The 21,456-nt window shown below is 36.7% G+C and overlaps 1 protein-coding gene across 1 annotated transcript; it reads right to left on the bottom strand.

Moving 5' to 3' along the window:
- Window positions 1-17,349: 17,349 nt before the first annotated feature.
- On the bottom strand, window positions 17,350-20,099 carry LOC128128932 (uncharacterized). Its single transcript, XM_052767673.1, has 2 exons — window positions 19,993-20,099; window positions 17,350-17,683 (listed from the first exon to the last, which is right to left on the bottom strand). The coding sequence occupies exons 1-2, from the start codon at window positions 20,097-20,099 to the stop codon at window positions 17,350-17,352; spliced, it is 441 nt and encodes a 146-aa protein (XP_052623633.1).
- Window positions 20,100-21,456: the final 1,357 nt, after the last annotated feature.

Genomic DNA, 21,456 nt, shown 5'->3' on the forward strand with positions numbered 1-21,456 from the left:
TCCTTTGCTGACAAGCAAGGGAAATCAGCATCAACAACAAACAAGATCACTAGCACAGTCTCATCCTTCACAACAGAACAGGTCTTCTGGACAGTCGCGTCCCTCGTTTCCATTTTTTAGGCCACCACTGTACGCTGCTGCTACACCTTCAGTTGAAAATGAAACATATTTCACACCACCATAAGCGTTAAATCCACAGATTGTTGATCAATTCAGACAGTTCTTAGCTGCCAATCTAACTGCCATGTCAGCTTCCATGTCTCATTCAGGTATGTCATCATCCAGGACGTCAGGTATTCCTTCATCCTTGTGGATATTGGATTCTGGTGCATCTCAACGCATGTCACCACAATTGTCATCTTTTGCTTCATTATCTTCTCGTATACCTGTCTCTGTTGTGTCTGCTAGTGCTATACCCATGTCAGTAGAGGATGTTGGTTCTATTGTCACTCCTTGTATATCTTTAACAGATATATATTACATTCCCATACTTGATTTGAATCTTGAATCGGTCAGTCAATTATGTAAATCTGGTTGTTGGGTCTTCTTTTTTGATTCATTCTGTTGTGTACAGGACATTCGGTCTTGGAGGATGATTGGGATAAGTCGTAGACTTGGGGAGCTCTATGTTTTGGAGCAGCTACATGTTGCTGATGTTGTTGCATCTAGTGTTGATTTGTCGTCTTTTCGTTTAAACCCTTTGTCATTTATTTTTTTTTTATCTTTGGCATTCTCATTTGCGACATGTTTCAGTGTCTCGTTTACAGTTTTTGGTTTCCACTGGTGTGTTAGTCTCTTTGAAAACTAATGATATTTCTAATTGTTGTGGTTGTAAATTGGGAAATATTTTTGCTTTGTCGTTTAATAAAAGCGGCACTCGTTCTGTTGCTCCCTTAGATATTGTGCATTCTACTGTGAAGGGTCCTTCTCCGATCACCTCTAAATCGAGATCTAACTATTATGTTTCATTCATTGACGATTACACTTGTTATACATGGGTTTATTTAATTAAGAGCAAGTCTGGCTTTTTCACCATATATAGTGAATTCGGAGCTCTTGTCAAGACTCAACACTTTGTTGTCATAAAATGTTTTCGGTGTGATTTGGGAGAAGAATTTACCTCCAATGATTTGAAGCAATTATTGGCATCTGATGGCACTAAACATCAATCATCTTGTAAAGACACTCCTCAGCGGAATGGTATTGTAGAAAGAAAACATCAACATCTCGTAGAAACTGCATGATCTTTATTACTTTCTACTCAAGTTCCCAATATGTTTTGGGGAGAAGTTGTTCATACTGCCACTTATGTTATTAATCACATTCCTACTATGTATACTTCATGGAAGTCTCCTTATGAAATGTTGTTTGGACAACTTCCAAATTTTTCTTCATTATGAGTGTTTGGGTGTACATGTTTTGTCTTAAAGCCTGATGTAGAGAGAGAGATAGGTTTTCTTCAAAATCAACTCTTTGTGTTATTCTTGGATATGGTATTGGTCAGAAAGGTTATTGGTGCTATGATCCTTCAAATCAGAAACTGTATGTCTCTCGCAATGTCACCTTTTTGGAGCATATTCCATTCTATAGCATTCCTATTCAATCACATGATGCAACCCGAGTGGAGCATCATACTATTGATCCATTTAGCATTGACATTGATGATCCTGATGGGTTTAGCCTTAAGAGCTTAGCCCTAATAAGATACTAGTTAGAGTAACATACCATATAAGATACTAGTTGGAGTAACATACCTTTTATGTAGCTTGAAGTCTTGATGTATTTGGCCTTAAGAGCTTAGCCCCAATAGTGCGGAAGCCTCAAAGGAAGTCATAACACATCATGGACAAAGGATGAAACTTGAGAGAGAATTTGTAATGCCCGCGTTTCCAGGCTATGCATTTTCGTTGATGTAATAGTCTAGGATAACCCTTGTAACTCTTTTTTAAGTATTAAAGATGAAATATTTGAGTATTATGTGAATTATGTGTTTATTTTCTTAATTATTATAATTTAATGAATTAAGAATAAAATAAGCGTCAAAATTTAAAGTATGAGATAAGCCCGATATCTTTGCATAAAGTTGTAGTGGCCGAAACGAGGTTTCTGAATATATATAGAACGCCCAAATCTGACTTCGTATGAGGAAGTTATGATTTTCTGAAGTTTCGACTTAGCGGTATGCAGCCCGAATACTCGATTTGAGATCGAGCGGTTTTTAGCCGAAACAATCTAAACGAGAATCGAAGATCTCGTTGTTAGTAGTGAAACGATGAAAAGTTAGGCGAGAACGGACGTCGGACGAAGAAGTTATGAATTTATAACGAAGTTTTCCTGTCCGGACCTACTAAAAATAGATAATAAAAATAAAGTCTAAATTAGCGGACGGAGTCTAAACAAAAGTTGTAGAGCGTAGTCTCACCTACGTGTGGATATAAAGAACGTCGAAAACGGATTTCGTATGATGAAGATATAAATTTTCAAAGTTTATTAAATAATTAATATTTAAATTTAATTATTATACCCGATATTATCCGAAGAGGAGTCACCGGACTTATCCGGATTACGCCCAGCGTAAGGCGGAACACCCCACGTACAGCGAAGCATCACGCGCCTCGCACTCGAGTGATTTCGGATACGTAAGCCATGACGACCGAGGAATTACGCCCTGCGTAACCTCGTACGCCCAGCGTACTGCGAGGCCTCAGCCTCCTATAAAAGGGGATGCGAGGGTTCCGGGCATTCTTGCTCATTTCTTCTCTTTTTCGTGTCGAAGCTCTGCATGTAAACCCCCGAAGCCATCCCGACACCCCGAATCTCATATCCAAGTTAAGAAGGAAGTTTTACGCTCCCGAGATCCCGAGAAGTGCGATTCCCAAGCCGAAGCTCTGCCCGCGAGGAGTCCGATTTTTGGTGAAGATCTTCCAGATCTATCGAAGTATACTACTTCTGCAAGCCGTAGTGTTGTCCGATCATCTTTTGATCAAGTGAGTGTGTAGTCATTTTCTTCTAACGCATAATTATGAAGTATTTTATATAAAATGCGTGCTATGTGTATATATTTTGTTGTTATATGTGTGAATGTATATTCAATTTCTTCTATCTCATAGATCTGATTTATTCTCTATGAAATACGTGTTATGTGTGTGTGCCTCATCTGTTATGTGGAATATATATTGATTGAACATGCTATACTGGTTTTAAACTATGTATAAAAATAAATATTTTTATCTACTAATATGTTGGGTAGAACATTGGTAGATAGTTGATGTGTGATAAACGGATGAGAGGCCTCGATGTTGTTTTGATTCAGTCTTCTAGCGGAGGTTAGATGACGACCACAGACTTTTCTAGACAGTCTTGTGGAACACTACCAGGCTCGCCACCTGTAGGTGTTAATGAACTTGGGTGTTCATTCGTTGTACTCCATCCCCCTCATGGTTGCCTTATTTGACATATATTGCCGGGAAACCCCCGAATGCATGTGTTGTCGCCCCGATGAAATATTCTAAGACTAGGTCCCTTATGTTAGTTGTTTTAGGGACGTAAACTGAGAATAAAGGGAATGGGTAATTGGGTTATTGTTGGTTGGTGGAATTAAATATAATTATTTATTGTGGGTTGAAAACCCTATATGTTCACCAGGCTCCCAAGCCTGACCCACTCAGTTTATTTGTATTACAGGAAGTGGCGCAAGGGCATAAGATGGATGAATCATCAAGTTGTTTTGTTTACAAGTCTGTATATGTATATATTTGTTGAATGACTTGTAATGTTATTGTTTATGCTTTATGGTCTGTATCGGAACATGACATCCCGAGTTTTGATTATATAATGAAAATACCTTTCTTTATGAAATGCTTTGGTAAATATTATTTTATCATACTTTGTTTTTGGGAACAAATTCCGCAACTCTTTCAAATCAAAAGGATTTACTCTGAAATTATTTTAAAAGCATAAATGAAAATCGGTCTTTTCTGGCCGAGATTTTCGGGATGTCATAGAATTCATACACACCAAAACTGTCCATATCCTCCAAGAATACATTAGTTGTGATTTTGGCTATGAAGTAACATATTTATATGTGGAATTCCAAAGGTCATGGGTTAACCTAAACCCATACCCATGGGTTTATAATTCATGGTTCATGTGGCCCAACTCTTTATGTATCCATACATAAACTTCGTTCAACATGGATCATAAGCCCAACACATATAAATATAACTATTTATCATAATTAGTCCCCATAGATTTAATTAGTCTCTTTTGATCACTAAATTAATTTCAAATTAATTTTTGATCAATACTTATTAAAACATATGATTTCATTTTAATATATTAGAACTTATAATACATTAATAAATCATACATAACCTTCTCTCAAGAGTCTATCCTAACAAATTGTCATGACAATATGCAACCCAAATGGGCCATGCTACTCTCAGTTCAAGAACATACAAATAATAGTTATGGGCTTAGACATCTAATCCAACAGTCTCCTACTCGGATAAGTCTAAAACTATTATTGCAATTATGACTCCAAAAACCCGACTAGCAATCGTAGCTCTTAAAAGCCGTTGTCGAACTCTGACCTAGTCAATGACTTCTTCATTAGATAAGGGATCATGTATTCCTCCATTCTAGATACCATATGGACTGAGACATGGATTATAATCATTCTCTCTGTCCATTTGTTTTTTCTGGATTTCCAATTTACGATGACTGACTAATTAAACAAATCAAATCAGTCCAGGTCCGGCCGAGCACTTACGTTTGTAATCACTAAATCATCGAGGGGCCCACATATATCGCTTTTATCCCTCCAAGGGTAAAAGGAATGGATAAACTTCTACTCATATGCTTGTACTAACCACTTGTTGAATCATACACGAAGGCACGTTTTATAACATCAAGTTATTGATGCATTTTTGTACAGTCAATGTATAACCAACTCATAGTCAACAAATCATATCTCTAGGTTTGAAGAATATAAGATATTATCGTCTCTTGATCACTCGTGATAATATCCAATACTCAAATCTTATTCCAGGAGCACTCATGAATGTTGCAACAACTTTTGCTATGTCTAAACACTTTAGACATCTACAAGCCCAATTCATGACAGTCTTGATTCGTACCTACTTCCAAAGTATGATTGACTATGGAGAGTTTGAATAACCTGGTTATTCGGGAAGTCAAAACATGTAAAGTGAAACACAAGAATAATACTAATCCTATATGGCCCCAACCACTTTTGAGAGTAAATAAAACACCTTTTATTTAAACACCATATTTATTACTCATTATTCATTGTATAATGTTTCGATATATCAACCTAATACTTGAATTAAAACAATAGTCATGCCATGCTCCAAGCATGCACACTATGTTTGTCCAAACAATGGTTATGCCATACTCCAAGTATGTACACTATGTTTGTCTATGATCCTTACTTAGTGAAATAGACTACTTGAACATGATTCCAATGATGCCCACTTCACAATCCCGAATCCTTACCTCAAATGTAAGAATACAAGATTTTTTGCCATTTACTAAAATCTGTTAGATTCTAAACTTATATGCATTGATCCTCTTGTAATGACTATGCACAAAAGTCACAAAGACTTGGAAACAAACATTTACAAAGTATTCCAATAGAGATCAATTCCATGGAAATTAAGTCTCAAATTCAAAGTACATTCCTTTAAACATCCTTCTTGCATTAAGTTTTTCTAATCATACACAGATTTAATGAATCTCTTCCTCTGGAAACATTTCCACATTCTCATTTTGACTATCACTTCTGAACAAGAGTTGCCACTTTTTAGAATATGTCAATATGGTCCTTTCCAAAAATTTACACCATACTTCCAACTATCCATGAGCTACCAATCTTTGGTAAATCTTAGATTTTCCTCGACAATTTCTTAATCATTTTAGTCATATCCAATTCTAGACTTTTTCCCCTCTTAATGCCCTAGGCATTTGGAAAATTTAGAAAGGATAAATATTATAGCACATGTAATCGATCCTATACCCAAAGCATATGGGACACGATTCATGATGTCTCACATAAAGACATGATCCTAGACCAGTCTTTTGCTATAATATTTTTTATTTGCCATGTTTTCATAATTCGACTATGAAGAGGGATGTCGTAATCATAATCGAATTTTGAGAACGCAATTAACATTTCTATATATAGAATTTACTTATGTTGAACCATTCCGACATAAAATTATATATATATATATATATATATATATATATATATATATATATATATATATATATATATATATATATATATATATATATCATTGACTAAAGATGATTAAAATCTTAATCTAAGCTTTTAGAATTCAAATGAAGTATAATTTCCTCTCCCTTAATTATAGCAAAACAACTTTTCCCAATTGAAAGTTTTGTTTTCTATAATTAACATTGCTAACTTGCAACACCTAATATAATAATCATGCTCCCACTAACATGATAATTATTAACATAACACTTATGCTCCCACTAGCCTTGACATGTATCCAGAAATCAGCTGGACTTCTAGAAATCAATACTTTATTGACTTTCTTACCAAAGTTCTGATTTCTAATACGAGATGCTTTGATAAGAATTTATCAAAATCATACACCTTTTCTTAGATAGCTCACCTGTGTGTCTAAACAACTTTTAGAACTATGAAAATGGATGTCCTAATCATAGTCTCATTTGTTTAGACCTTTTCCATTTCTCACAAGTCCATGTTAGTTTGTCGGTTAACCACACACGCTCCACTAACGACTTTGATAATGCAAATATCACAATTGCTATCTACTTAAAATCTACTTAGTGAAAGCGTTTCCTCACCATCATTTTAATGAATCAGAGAGAAACCTTATGACACTTAGATTTCAATGGTTTATGCAGGGGCGGATCTATAGTGGTGCAAGGGGTTGTACTGGCAACTACTAGATTTTTTCGTATTAATATTAAAAAAAAACTTTTTTTTATTATTATGCACCTATAAAGGAACAAGTATATTATCATTACAGTTCACATGTATGATCAAAAGTTGGGATGGCTAAGTTGGTCAAAGGCGCGGGTTGAAGTTTTCTTTTGGGGTTCGAGTTCAAATCTTGCTAACATCAAGTTTGTTTTTTAATTTTTACATTCAATTTTACTTTTATGTACTATTTTTTACTAGCCCCCAAAAATATCTAGCCAAAAAAATCATACCTATGAAGTAAGGGCTTGGAGAATATAACTTGTTAAAACTAAACCGTTTCGATAAAACTCAATTAAATCACTTTCCTAGTTGTTTAAAATTCATATATTAATAGTTTACTTTTTTCATTAACTTAACAACCATTTAATAAAAACTCACTTTTTTTTCCATCAGCAAACATATACTCCCATGAACTCAAAATCATTTCAACCGTCTTCATATTTAATATATATTTTCATACACAATTTGGCATATCAGAGCTATATATAAATTCTTTGTGACCCATAGTCTTTCATAATTTTCTATTTAACTTCTTCTCGACGTAATAGCTTTTGCATCATAAAAAACGGCATAACAATAATACAATAATATGATAAGAATTAATGGAAAATAGTGGAGTGAATGAAGGAAGAAGACATATTTTGGAGATATATTAGAAGAAAATCTAGACATTGAATAGTCATTTATTTTTATATAAGATTTAATCAAAATTACGTAGTTTTAATATGTTCTATATGTAAGATTGTATACTTAACGGTCTTATATTCATTTTTGGTGTAAAATAATTACCTAGCGAGCTAGCCTCCTCCTTTGGGGGTCCTACTTTAACATTTTTTCCATACACATCACACACATATATGTGTACGTACGCATTACATATGTTTCAAACTAAACAACTGCTTTTCTTCATAATTATTAAAATTTAGCTCAACTCAATTTATGTCTCATTCTACATTTTGAATTGATTCGTTTGTTTTGTCAAGCAAATGTATTGAACTTATAAAAATGCATTTATTAGTTGGCATTTGTATATTATATTTTGCTTTAAGCAATGGAACTTATAAAAATGCATTAATTCAGAATGAAATTTTGGTAATAATGCCTTCAAAACTTTGTACAACCACAACCAACACGAAAACAAACTCCACGAGGCCAAGAACCTGTCCATGAAAAAGACCAATTTTCCCTTCACAAAGTTTGTCTATAATAGTTTGTTATGTTTAATGCACTCGTAATTTTTTTTTTGTTATATTTTATCAGAATTTTTTTGTGCACCTACTGCTACTTATTCCCGCGTCTGCCCTTGGGTGTATGTGTTCCTATCCATGTAAATTTCTCATAATCATAATCAAAAGACAAGGTTAGTGACAAATCTAAACTCATATGGACTGAACTTGTGCAATCTTAGCTTCTTGCCACTTGGCAACACAAGGGCCTACCATTGGTTCGAGGTTGTTATGCAAACAATTGAGAACTTGTAGAACTCAAATGCATAGTCAACTTTAACTAGAATGGGCACATAAATAATAATATGTCAACAAGATAGGTTACAAACCTCAAGTCGTGTGCTAGTGATAAACAACATGTTTTATTCTTGATTAGTTCTCGATACTTTTCAAGATCTTTAAGCCTCCAACTAAACTCTTGAAATATAAGATTCTCTTGTCAATAACCATTCCTTGACAAAAAAAATATTCAAGAGTTAGTACGGATACTTATCAAGATAAACACTTCACACAATTGGTCATAGATGGTCTTTGTCTTATCCAAGACATCACAACTTTCCAATTTCAAATGTACAAGAGTAGAAAACATTTTACTCTACATTTGACAAGTGTTTTAAACCTTTCTTTATGTCACTCAAGGTTACAATCATGGAGTGTCACTCTAAGAATTGTTTTGGAATGAAGTATGATTCATCTTCTTGATTTAACCATTTCAACAATTCACGATTCATCTTCTTAGCCAAGAAAATGCACTAAGATGTCCTTAGAGAATCAATTGTGATATGGTTTCATAATCACTAAGATAACCATAAACAAGATACTCAAGTAAATCATGACGAATAGTCTTATCATTCTTTGTGGTGGACCTAATCAGCGCACAACCAAGTGTACCCGATCTGCTAGTCCTTCACTTGACTCACATATACATGTGAACAAAGAATTATTCTTAATTTCCCAAAGATGAAAATTCTCATTCATCATACAATTCAAGTTGCAAGATTCCAAGTTTCTATCCAACTGAACCTTGGGTGATGAGAATCTTTCCTTATTTGGTAAATTATGACACTACCACAAACGAAAGAATCAAATTCACTTTCAAATATTGCTATCAATGGAATCATATAAACAACACTTTTTCACAAATTTCATTGTAAGGAAATTTAAAATAAATAAAATCAAAACTTTTCTTTTATTTAAAACTTGCGGAAAAACTTATCCTTACAATGCAAATGTATATGAAAACTATGTTGTTATCTCTTCCTAAGCAATTTATCATAACTCTTAAGCAACAACTCAAAATTCTGATCCTCATGATCAGAATCAGCTTACTCTTCCTTTAAGCTTCCTTTCTTCGATTCTACAAAACATCAAAATATGACCTAGTCACATCATGTAATAAGAATCTCAAATAGGAACTTAACAGAGTTAGATAGTGGACTTACCTAAAGTGGAGTCATACATTCTGACTTTACCATCCTTATGATCTCTCAGTCAAAACAGGGCAGCATTGCAACCAATGCCCCTCCTCTTGGCAAAAGAAACATATGGACTCTTTAGGAATGGTACACGAGACTATCTCAGACTTATCCTTTCTCTTTACCATTGGGTCAAATGACTTGACCATGGTCGATCCCTTTCCATTGGGAAGAGAAAGCTTTTCTGGACTTCTAATGTTTCCATTGTCAATGTCCATGAAATTTTGGAAAGTCGATCTTCCAATCAAATTTGCTTTACTAGTGCTCCAAATCATTGCTAATTCAACAACATCAAGCAAATAGGTAGGATCATTAAGGGTCATGTCATGGTCTGTCATATAGTAACCCTAAAGGAAATCACTATGTGACTCAGGAAGTAATTGAAGAACCTAGTCAACAACCAACTTCCTCAAGACTTTGACACCCAACTCTCTTAGCTTGTCAATATGTGACTTCATCTCCAAGATGTGAGCACACATAGACTTTGCTTGCCAATAGGGCTTGAGTGACCTTGAACTTTTCAAGAACTTGTAGGTTAGGAGGAATAATTGGAGGAGGTGGAGGAAGAGAAGTATTATTTCCATGATCCAATCACGGGACATCATCTTTATTAGGAAAGTTTGTTTCAAGAGATTTGGGAAGAGCATTGTTTTCTGAACTAGACATCTAAAATGGGAGAAATTCAAGTTTAGTTGATTTAAGTCCTTAATATAACATCCAATATGGAATATTAAGGCTAGGACCCAACACAATATTTTATAACTTGGAAGAGGTATGCTGTAATCCAAACTATAAAATATTTGAAGGTAGGTAAATGATGACGTACTGATTTCCACCACGAAAAACGAAAAAGAATTTAGGTCTTAATTGAATTGAAACTCCTAGATCCTTTTAGATTCATTGAACTATTCAATGGCATGTTTAAATCTCGATTTTGCCCTCTCAAGTTTGTGACTGACATGCCGAGGATCACAAACAAGGTGTGAATAATAATGCAAATTGACTTGGTACCCTTAATATTTTATCACCTAATCGATGTGTCGGTTACCCACACGCGATCCACCAATCCATGATAAACATTAAGTTAACTTTTGTCACTCATACTAGTCCATGTTGGTGTGCCGCTTACCCACACACGCTCCACCAACGACTTGGTAATGTACAAAGTGTAATTTCATGAGTTAGCACCAAATTCACATTTTCCTAAAGTAACTAAGATTGGGAATTTAATAAGGTTACTTTATATTTATCATTATACTTTTAATGAAAGGAGAATTAATGGCTTGTCAAACCCGTTCAGCTAACGACCCTCCACCAGTCAAGGGAGTGGTGGGTGAGAGTGGACACCTATTAAACTGCCATTTTATAGGCAGTAACATTATACCCCCTTATAGACCGGCTTCATGAATGAGACCTACTAACGGTAAGACTGACTTTGTTCTTATACATATATAACTATTAACTACTAATATTATAATAGTATAAGGGTTGAATTTAAACTTTTAAAATTCTAAGGGTTTAACATGGAATTAAAGTATTCATGGGGGGAAACTTTACAAATTCCAAAACTTGAGGGCAAGTTTTGAACAATTCAAAAACTTTTGGTTTCCATAACTTATGAGTTTAAAGTATCTTTAATGAAAAAACTATTCAAGTTCCACAACTTGAGGACAAGTTATGGAAGACTTTAAAACATTTAAAAAATGAGACTCTTCATTTTCATAACTTATGGAAATCTTATGAGTTTTAAAAATCATAAATGAGACTCTTCATATAATTTGAGGACAAGTAATAAAAACACATTTTATGAACAACTTTTAGATCAATTTGGATAAACAACAAATTATCACATCAATTTTCTATTAATCTAAACTAACTTATAAGAACAAGATAATTCATATCATCAATCTTCAAGAAATTAGCATAAACATATAAACTAATACAAATCTTGAAATTATGACAATTATCTTTTAATTTGATGAGAATCATCATTACCATAACAACAAAATCAAATTTCATGAACAAAAACATTTTGTGGTAATGATTCTTATCCAAAACAGGCCAAAAAAAAACTTGAAATTTTGTTGTCAGGGGCTCTAGCTCGCTGAGTGCAAGAACCAACTTGACGAGTTGTATGATTTTACACATGGACTCGTCGAGTCCTCTGTCCAGACTTCAAAAAAAATTCGATTTTTCAGCTTTTTTCAGCAATTTGCATCAAGTAATTGAAAACAAGCCTTGACTCTAATACTACTGATGGGTTTTAGTATACTACAACATCCTATGGTGCACATACAACCCTAAATACCTTGGATCTATGTTTTCACAAATTATACATGAAAATGGTTTCCAAGGCATTAATCCTATAACTAGCATGCAATTGTCATATATCATATAAGATACTAGTTAGAGTAACATACATTTTATGTAGCTTGAAGTCTTGATGAATTTGACCTTAAGAGCTTAGCCCCAATAGTGTGGAAGCCTCAAATGAAGTCACAACACATCATGGATAAAGGATGAAACTTGAGAGAGAATTCATACACACCAAAACCGTCCATACCCTCCAAGAGTACATTAGTTGTGATTTTGTCTATGAAGTAAAATATTTATATGTGGAATTCCAAAGGTCATGGGTTAACCCAAACCCATACCCATGGGTTTATTATCCATGGTTCATGTGACCCAACTTTTTATGTATCCATACATAAACTTCGTTCAACATGGATCATAAGCCCAACACATATAAATATAACTAAGTACCATAATTAGTCCTCACAGATTTAATTAGTCTCTTTTGATCGCTAAATTGATTCCAAATTAATTCTTGATCAATACTAATTAAAACATATGATTTCATATTAATATATAAAACTTATAATATATTAATAAATCATACATAACCTTCTCTCAAGAGTCTATCCTAACAAATTGTCCTGATGATATGCAACCCAAATGGACCATGCTACTCTTGGGTTAAGTACATACCAATAATAGTTACGCGCAAAAGTATGTTATGAATAATGAGGAGATGTTTTCGCCTATTGCAAAAAAGACGACTGTTCGCACCTTGATTGCAATTTCTTCCCTTCGCCAATGGAAGATTTATCAGATGGGTGTCAAGAATGCTTTATTTAATGGTGAACTTCATGAGGAAGTATACATGTCTCCTCCGCCTGATATTGTTCACCAACCAGGTGAATTTTGTGGACTTCGGAAGGCACTATATGGCTTTAAACAAGCCCCTCATGCTTGGTTTGAGAAATTTTCAACGGTTATTACTTAGCTTGGTTTTCAACCATGTAACCATGACTCGGATCTATTTATTCGATGTACGAATGCAGGTCAGATTATTCTTTCCTTATATGTCAAAGACATGATTATTCCTGGTGATGATCATGATGGCATAGAGTCTTTAAAGCGTGATTTGGCTCACCGTTTTGCTATGAAAGAGTTGGGTTTGCTACGTTATTTCTTGGGGATTGAAGTTGCTCAGTCTCCAAAGGGTTATCTTTTATATCAAATGAAGTATATTTCAGATATGTTTGAACGTGCATGACTCACGGATAATCGGACAGTAGATACGCCTATAGAGAGTAATGCAAAATACTCTCCAACTGATGGTGTCCCATTATCAGATCCAAGCCTTTATCTTACCATTGTAGGGAGTTGGGTTTACCTGAATGTCACTAGATTGGATATTGCTCATGCATTTCATGTGGTTAGCTAGTTTGTCACTGCTCCTACTATTGTTCATTAGGGAGCCGTTCTCTGTATTTTGAGATATCTACGTGGTACTCAGTTCCACACTCTAATGTTTCCATCTAAATCCTCTCTTGAGCTGCATGCCTATAGTGATGCAAATTAGGATAGTGATATTTATGATCGTAAGTCCACTACTGGGTATTGAGTATTTCTTGGAGATTCATTGGTGGGATGTCAAGTCCACCGAGCAAATTACACCCTTTGTTTGCAAATAAAACGTAATATAATGGTAAAAGGGGTATCGATCCTCGGGGAAATGTTTGTATTCAATCACCAATGCAATCCAATAGAACTAGTGTAAATAAACTAACTAACTACAATTAAACAAAAAAAGGGGGGATTGTTGTGATTTCTTGAAAACTAAAAGACTTTAATAACTAGAAAACTTGCAATTAAGCAAGATGATGAGATGCCTAAATATTAGAGACAATTGGTTAACCAAGACAATTCAACACAATGACCATTTGTGTGTTTATCATTAGGATTCAACATGAAGCTTATCACTCATCCCAAATTGGTTATAACAATCATGAAGCATGATATGCCAAGATTCCTCATAGGTAGTATGGAGGTTGGGGAAGCCCATAACACACCTTATTAATCATAATCAAGGATCCAATTGAAGCAATTGAACCCAAGAAGTTGATTAGCCTTAAGAATGAAGGAATCCCCAATTCCTAGAGGATGTCAATGCTTACACGTCCATAAAGGAGTTACGATTCATAAGGTAGAGATGATTTCTACCATCATAAAGCCCTTGCTCTAAGTAAATTTAATGATCCAATGCTAAACCAAAGAAATAAACCAATAATTGCTCCTTCAAGTACCAAGCTCATGATCGAAGTATTAAATAAGCATAAGAAATATGAACTAGAATCATAAACATAAGATAAATGAAAAATAAGCATGAATCCTTCAAAACCTCACAAAAATTCAAAGGTTTTAGCATAGGTTGACCAAAATAGAGAAATTAGCCACTCATGGCAACAAAAAAACAATCACAAAAGTCTAATTGCATCAAGAAACTACCAATTGCATAAAAAGATGAGAAGAAATGAGTCTCAAGCTCCAAAGATCGCCTCTCCTAGTCTCCAATGGTGAAAAATCGAAGTTATTGCTGAAAGATCCAAACCCTAAGGTAAATGGTGCCCAAAATGCCCCAAATTGTGTAGTTGCACGGGTACCCGTGCGCCTGAGATTCCACCCTCGCAAGTGTTGCTGGAATGCTATTGGTCCATTCTTCTCCACTAACCACTCCACTACCCAAGATTCCCTTGGTCCCCTCCATGAATCATATGATTTAAAATTGACCAATCACCTTCAAGCTCTAAATATGGATAGTCCATGCCCAAAATGAAAATCCATGACCCATCATCAAAAGCCCACTTCATCCAAATCTTCAACTTTTTAAGCCTAAATCTCCTTTGATGGATCCGCAAAGCCCAATAATGCATCGAGAAGCCCACTAAGCCTAAATCCAGTCAAACCGCAACCACAATGATCTCCAAAACTCTACAAAATATCTCATGCAAAATAGAAAGTACCCGACATGATCCATGATAAAGAAAATAAAGAATATAAAATGCAATATTGATAAAAAGAGCTAAAAATACTAAAATAAACTAATAAAAATAAGGAAATAAAATAAGCTATCATTCATTGATATCATGGAAAAGCAAGAAACAAGATGTTGTTACTCGATCTTCGAGGGAATCTGAATGTCGAGCAATGGCTATCGCCACTTGTGAGATTGTTTGGTTGAGATAGCTTCTTGCAAATATGGGTGTTCAAATATCTCAGTCTACCCATTTGTATTGTGACAACGAGAGTGCGATAATGATTGCCAACAATTTAGTATTTCATGAGAACACAAAGCATATTGCGATTGACTGTCATTTCACACGTCATCGTCTCCAGAAGGGCACTATCTCCCTTCCTTATGTTCCTTCCTCTTTACAAATTATTGATATTCTTACGAAGCCGTTGACTGCACCTCGATTCTATTATGTCTGAAAAACTCTTAATGCTTATTGTTGTTGCATTGTGAGTTTGAGGGGGGATGTTAGCCTAATAAGATTTTGGGCTTTATCTTGTATTGGGTTTTATGATTGGGCCTTTTAGCTAAGAAACCCTAATTAGCTAGTCTATATATTATGTCTTTCCCTTTCATTGTATTTGTACTTCAATTTGATAATAATATGAAACCCTATATGTTCTATATTTTGTTAGTTTTCAAGTACCAACACAACACATAATCATAATAATAACAGCAAACAACATGCATACAGAGCCTTCAGCCTAAATGGACCACCTCGCAGGCCTACATATTAGCTAGACCGCTCAAAGAACCTCCAGCATGACTGGACCACCTCACCGGGCCTTCAACCTATCTGGACTGTCCTCCGGGCCTCCGGTCTTACTGTTTCACCTCACGAGCCTTCAGTTTATCTAGGTCACCCTGGGTTTCTTGGCCTTTAGCACAAAGCAAGACCACCTCAACCCAACACACCATCACATATCAACATTTATCATATCAACCATAGCTAGCGTATACAGACAGTCATATAGATCTAACATATCACTAAGCATAGCATCATCCTATATACCAGGATACAGATCTAACCGATCACTATAACATAAAATCATGCGACAAATCAGGATAACAACCCACAGGGCCGTCCTTGGTGCCTTCGACCCAAAAGTACAGTCAAGAAAACTCACCTTGCAAACTAATTAGAAGATGATGAGGTCTTGACTCCGAATCTCTGCTCTCTGACCAACACATATTCCCACCAATTGACTAATTCCATCAAAATCCCAAAATACCTAAAATACCCTCAAGGTCAAACTTGGTCAAAGTCAAAGTGAACTATCCTCACGTCGCGGTCAGGCCTTGCTCATGTCATGACAACGAACCCAATCCGATTCCTACTTGACTCGACCCAAACTGGTCAACTCAGTCAAAGAAATCACTTGAACTGGCGTCACGGCATGAGCACCCATTCTCACATCGTGACCTCCAAAGGTCTTAACATAAATGGGACTGCTCCGCTTCTCACGTCGTGGGATCTCACACCCCATGTCGTGAGCGTTGTTTGAGGCTAAAAATCACCATTTTAAGTACTTATTCCATTAAGTCTTCGATTCCACTTCTTCCAAAAGTTAAAGGGGACCGCTAAGGTCCATAAAAATGTTTTCTTTATGGCTACACATGTACCGGATCTATGTCAAAAAGGGAAGAAATGGGCTTCAAACTTTCATGCATGCCTCAAATCTATATCAACTTCCAAATCTAAACACAATGAGGTTTTTGCGACTCCTAGAATCCATAAAGTTGCCAACTTTATGGATCTACTCCACTCAATCAAGCAATAACATCAATAAAATGGACAAAACTCAAGATCTACCCATGCTAAGCAATAAAGTTGGAGCCTTTGATACTTACAAGGGTCCAAAAGCAAGAAAAGATGATGATGATGATGCTGATTCTCTGCTCACACCAACACTAGAGTACTTCCTTCTTCTTCTTTTCTTCTTTCCACAAGCTAGAAATACACCAAAATGACAAATGATCTTAAGGAGAGGTACGATTAGGGTTTCTGGAGGCTTAGAGAGCGATGGTGGCTGAGGGTGAGAACCATATCCCTCTCATTCCCTTAAATACCGAAAACTAAGGATTTTTGGTCGTCAGCCGCCTTCATGTCGTGAACACTATACTGTTCACGTCATGGACTTTTAAATGATCCACGCGTCCGGATCAGTCCTCACGATGTGAAAAGGAAATATTCACGTTGTGAGTAGGGAAATTACTGAAACTTATTACTTCGCACTATTAAAGATAATACATACCTGATCTGGGTGTTACAATTCTCCCTTACTTGAATCAGACTTCGTCCTCGAAGTTAACTGCTGTGAACAACTCTGCGTAATGCTCCCGCATCTCAGCCTTTGACTCCCAGGTCCACCCGGAATCTCTTCGATGTTGCCATTGTACCTTTACCGAAGGTATCTCCTTGTTGCACAGGACCTTCATCTTCCTCTCTAGAATAGCTATCGGCCTTTCAACATAGTTCAGGTGCTCATCGACTTGAATATCATCAAACTGAACCACTACGCCATTGTCCAACACACACTTCCGCAATTCAGAGACATGGAAATTGTTGTGAATTTGACTGAGCTCCTCAGGTAGATCCAACCTATAAGCAACCTTTCCAACCCTGACAATCACCCAGAAAGGCACAATATACTTGGGACCCAACTTCCCCCTCTTGCTGAAGCATATCACACCTTTCCAAGGTGAGACCTTCAGTAATACCATGTCACCGACCTGAAACTCCAACTCAGATTGGTGCCGGTCGACATAGCTTTTCTGTCGACTTTAAGCTGTCTGCAGTCTCTGCCTAATCAACTGGGTAAGCTTTGTTGTCTAGAGTTCTACTTCAGTCGTTCCTATAATCCTGTGACAAACCTCTCCCCAACAAACTGGGGTATGACATCTCCGCGCATACTAAAGCTTAAATGGTGGGGCACCAATGCTGGAGTGACAACTGTGTTTGTAAGTGAACTCCGCAAGAGGTAGGTAAGAATCCCAACTCCCACCAAAATCAATAAGATAAGCTCTCAACATATCCTCAAGGGTATGTCTCGTTCGCTCACTCTGGTCATCAGTCTACGGATGATAAGCAGTGCTGAAATGCAATCTCGTGCCCAGTTCCTCATGGAACATCTGCCAGAGACAAGAAGTGAACCGGACATCACAATATGAAAACAATAAAGACCGGCACCCCATGGCGAGCAACGATCTCATGATCATACACATCGGTCAGCTTCTCAGCTGAAGATCTCTCCCTAAGTGAGAACTCTTGGTCAATCGATCCACGAGGACCTAGATAGCATCAAAAACCTTTTTGCATTTTCGGAAAATTGGTAATAAAATCCATAGAAATATGCTCCCATTTTCACATGGGATCCTCCAGAGGCTGTAGGTTTCCATGCAGCCTCTGATGCTCAGCCTTGAGCATCCTGCAGGTCAAGCATCTCTTAACATACCAGGCTATCTACCTCTTTATACATGGCCACCAGTAGCTCAATCTCAAATCCCGATACATCTTGGTGGCCCTGGATGAAAACAAAAACAAGACTTATAAGCCTCCTCTAACACAATCTGTCTAACCCCACCAGACATTGGAACCCTGACGCGATTATACCGGGTTAACAGCCCTCGACTATCCGCAAAAAATCTGTCATTCTCACCTCTGATCCTCTCATTTTTCAAATTCTCTCTCCGAACACCCTTAACTTAAGCCTACCTGATCAAACCCAAAAGTGGAGAATCAACCGATATCCTCATACACATCTATGTAACTAAAGACCCCGCCGACTTGCGGCTAAACGCATCCGCCACCACGGTCGCTTTACCTGGATGGTAAAGGATCTTGCATTCATAATCCTTGACTATATCCAGCCACCTGCGCTACCTCATGTTCAGGTTTGACTGATCCATCGGATATCTTAAACTCTTGTGATCCGTGAAGACTGTACAATGAACCCCGTATATATATTGTCTCCAGATCTTATGGGCGATCACAGAATACCACAAAATCCTCAACTCCCTTCAGGAGGGTTAATACCAGGGCCTCACATAACCTCTGCCAAAGAGTCTCAAATGTCGACTACTGCTCAGGTCCCCATCAGAAATCCACCCCTTCCTCGTTTGGCGACTAAGAGGTACCACAATCTTGGATAAATCCTGAATGAATCTCTAATAGTACCCTTCCAATACCAAGAAACTCCTGATCTTTAACGGTGATTTCAGAACCTCCCACTGCATCACAACATTGATCTTGGACGGATCGACCAAAATCCTATCCTGGTTAACGAGGTGGCCTAGGAACTGGACCTCTCGTAACCATAATTCACACTTTGAGAACTTGGCATAAAGTCGTTCTCGCCTCAAAACCCCCAAAAGATCTCGAAGGTGCTCCTCACGCTGCTCCTTGGACTTGGAATATACCAATATATCATCAATAAACACAATGATGGAATGATCGAGCATCGACCTGCATACCCGATTTATCAAATCCATAAATACAACAGACACATTAGTGAGCCCAAATGGCATCACCACGAACTCGTAATGCCCATAACAAGTCTAGAACACGCTCTTCCCTACGTCCTTCGCTCTCACTCTTACCTGATGATACCCAAACCTTAGATCTTTCTTGGAGAACTAAGATGCACCTCGCAGCTGATCGAAGAGGTCGTCAATCCATAGAAGGGGATAACGGTTCTTCACCATTAATTTTTTCAACTCTCGGTAATCAATGCACATCCGGTGTGAATCATTCTTCTTCTTGATGAACAATATCGGCGCTCCCATAGAGAACTGCTTAGTCTGATGAACAATTTTCCTAGCAGCTCTTACAGCTGAGATGAAAACTTCTGCATCTCAGGCGGTGCCAAGCAGTATGGTGCCTTGGCAATCAGGGCCACACATGGCACACGGTCGATCCTGAACTTGACCTACCTCTCAGGAGGCACATCGGGTAACTCCTCTGGGAACACATCTACAAATTCCCTAACAACCGGGACCTCTAAAACTGAAATCCGATCCCCAACACATGTATCCACCATATTATCCAAGTAGCACGCACAACCATGCTGAATATACTAATGACCCCTGGCCGCTGAACAATACCCTGAACCCAAATTGGTGCCCTCTCCATAGATAACCAGTTCTCCCCCACTTGGGGTTCGAACTACCACTCGCTGACCCTCACAGTCAATCATGGCACCAAACCGGCTCAACCAATCCATACCCACAATCACGCAAACATCCCCCCATAGGAATAGGGATCAGATCGATTGGATAAGGATCCCCGAAGATCTCTAATACATAACCCTGATACACTAATGACGTAGAAACCCCGTGTTCGTTGGCAATAGAAACTCGCAACGGACACCCCTAACTCCCTAATAGGCATATCAAACTTCCTACTGAAAGATGAGAATACAAAAGACCGACTCGCACTCGAGTCAAACAACACCAAAGCAGGCAAGAAGTTCACTAGGAACATACATATCAGAGGCATATATATATATATATATATATATATATATATATATATATATATATATATATATATATATCAGTGTTGTAAAAATCGGTCTAGGCGGCCGATTAATCGGGGATTAATCGTCAGGCGGTCTTCAACCGAATAAGATTAAGGCTAATCGGTCGGCTTAAACGGTTTTGGTCAAAGGGGGTCAAAGTCGGAGCTAGACGGTTCTAATCGGTCCTAGGCGGCCTAATCGACCAAATTTTCAAATTTTTAAATATTAAACCAAAATTTTCAAAATTTCAAAAGGTCATAGTATTTCAATGTTCAACTTATATATATAAAAAAATTTTAAAAAAAATTATTTTAAAATTTTTCTCCAAAGTTTTCAAAATTTATATGTATTCAAATATATAAATACCCAAATTTACTTCTTTTCTTAAGATATATTAAAATTTGAATAACTTTTCTTATTAATTGGATGATAAATTGTTACGTTTGTTAAACTTATTATGGAACTTTTATGCTTATTTATTAATATTCTTACGATTAAAGTAGCCAGGAGGTTTGCCTAGAAGCAGCCACCCTTGATAGAATGCGCAATAGCTCACTGATCGAGCGCTCTAGATGAACGGGGCTAAGCGATCTGCCGAAGCTGTGGGATGTAAAAATACATCGGTAAGGGAGGTAGAAATTGGATAACAGTAGTATTAATAATAGAAAAAGAGCCTTTTGTTTGTTTATACTCTTTTTCTACTCAATTTCAACAATATCAACCTGTCCGTCATTTTTTAGAGATAGGCTGGTAGGTTCCAGAATAGATTTATAAATTTTTGAATAATTTTCTTAATAGTTAATGGTCCCCAATTAATCCTCCGATTAATCCCTAGACCCTAGTCCACCGACTAGCTAACGCCTAACGTTTTCTGCAA

This window comes from Lactuca sativa, chromosome 9 (genome assembly GCF_002870075.4).
Source record: "Lactuca sativa cultivar Salinas chromosome 9, Lsat_Salinas_v11, whole genome shotgun sequence".
In the NCBI taxonomy this organism is placed as follows: Eukaryota; Viridiplantae; Streptophyta; class Magnoliopsida; order Asterales; family Asteraceae; genus Lactuca; species Lactuca sativa.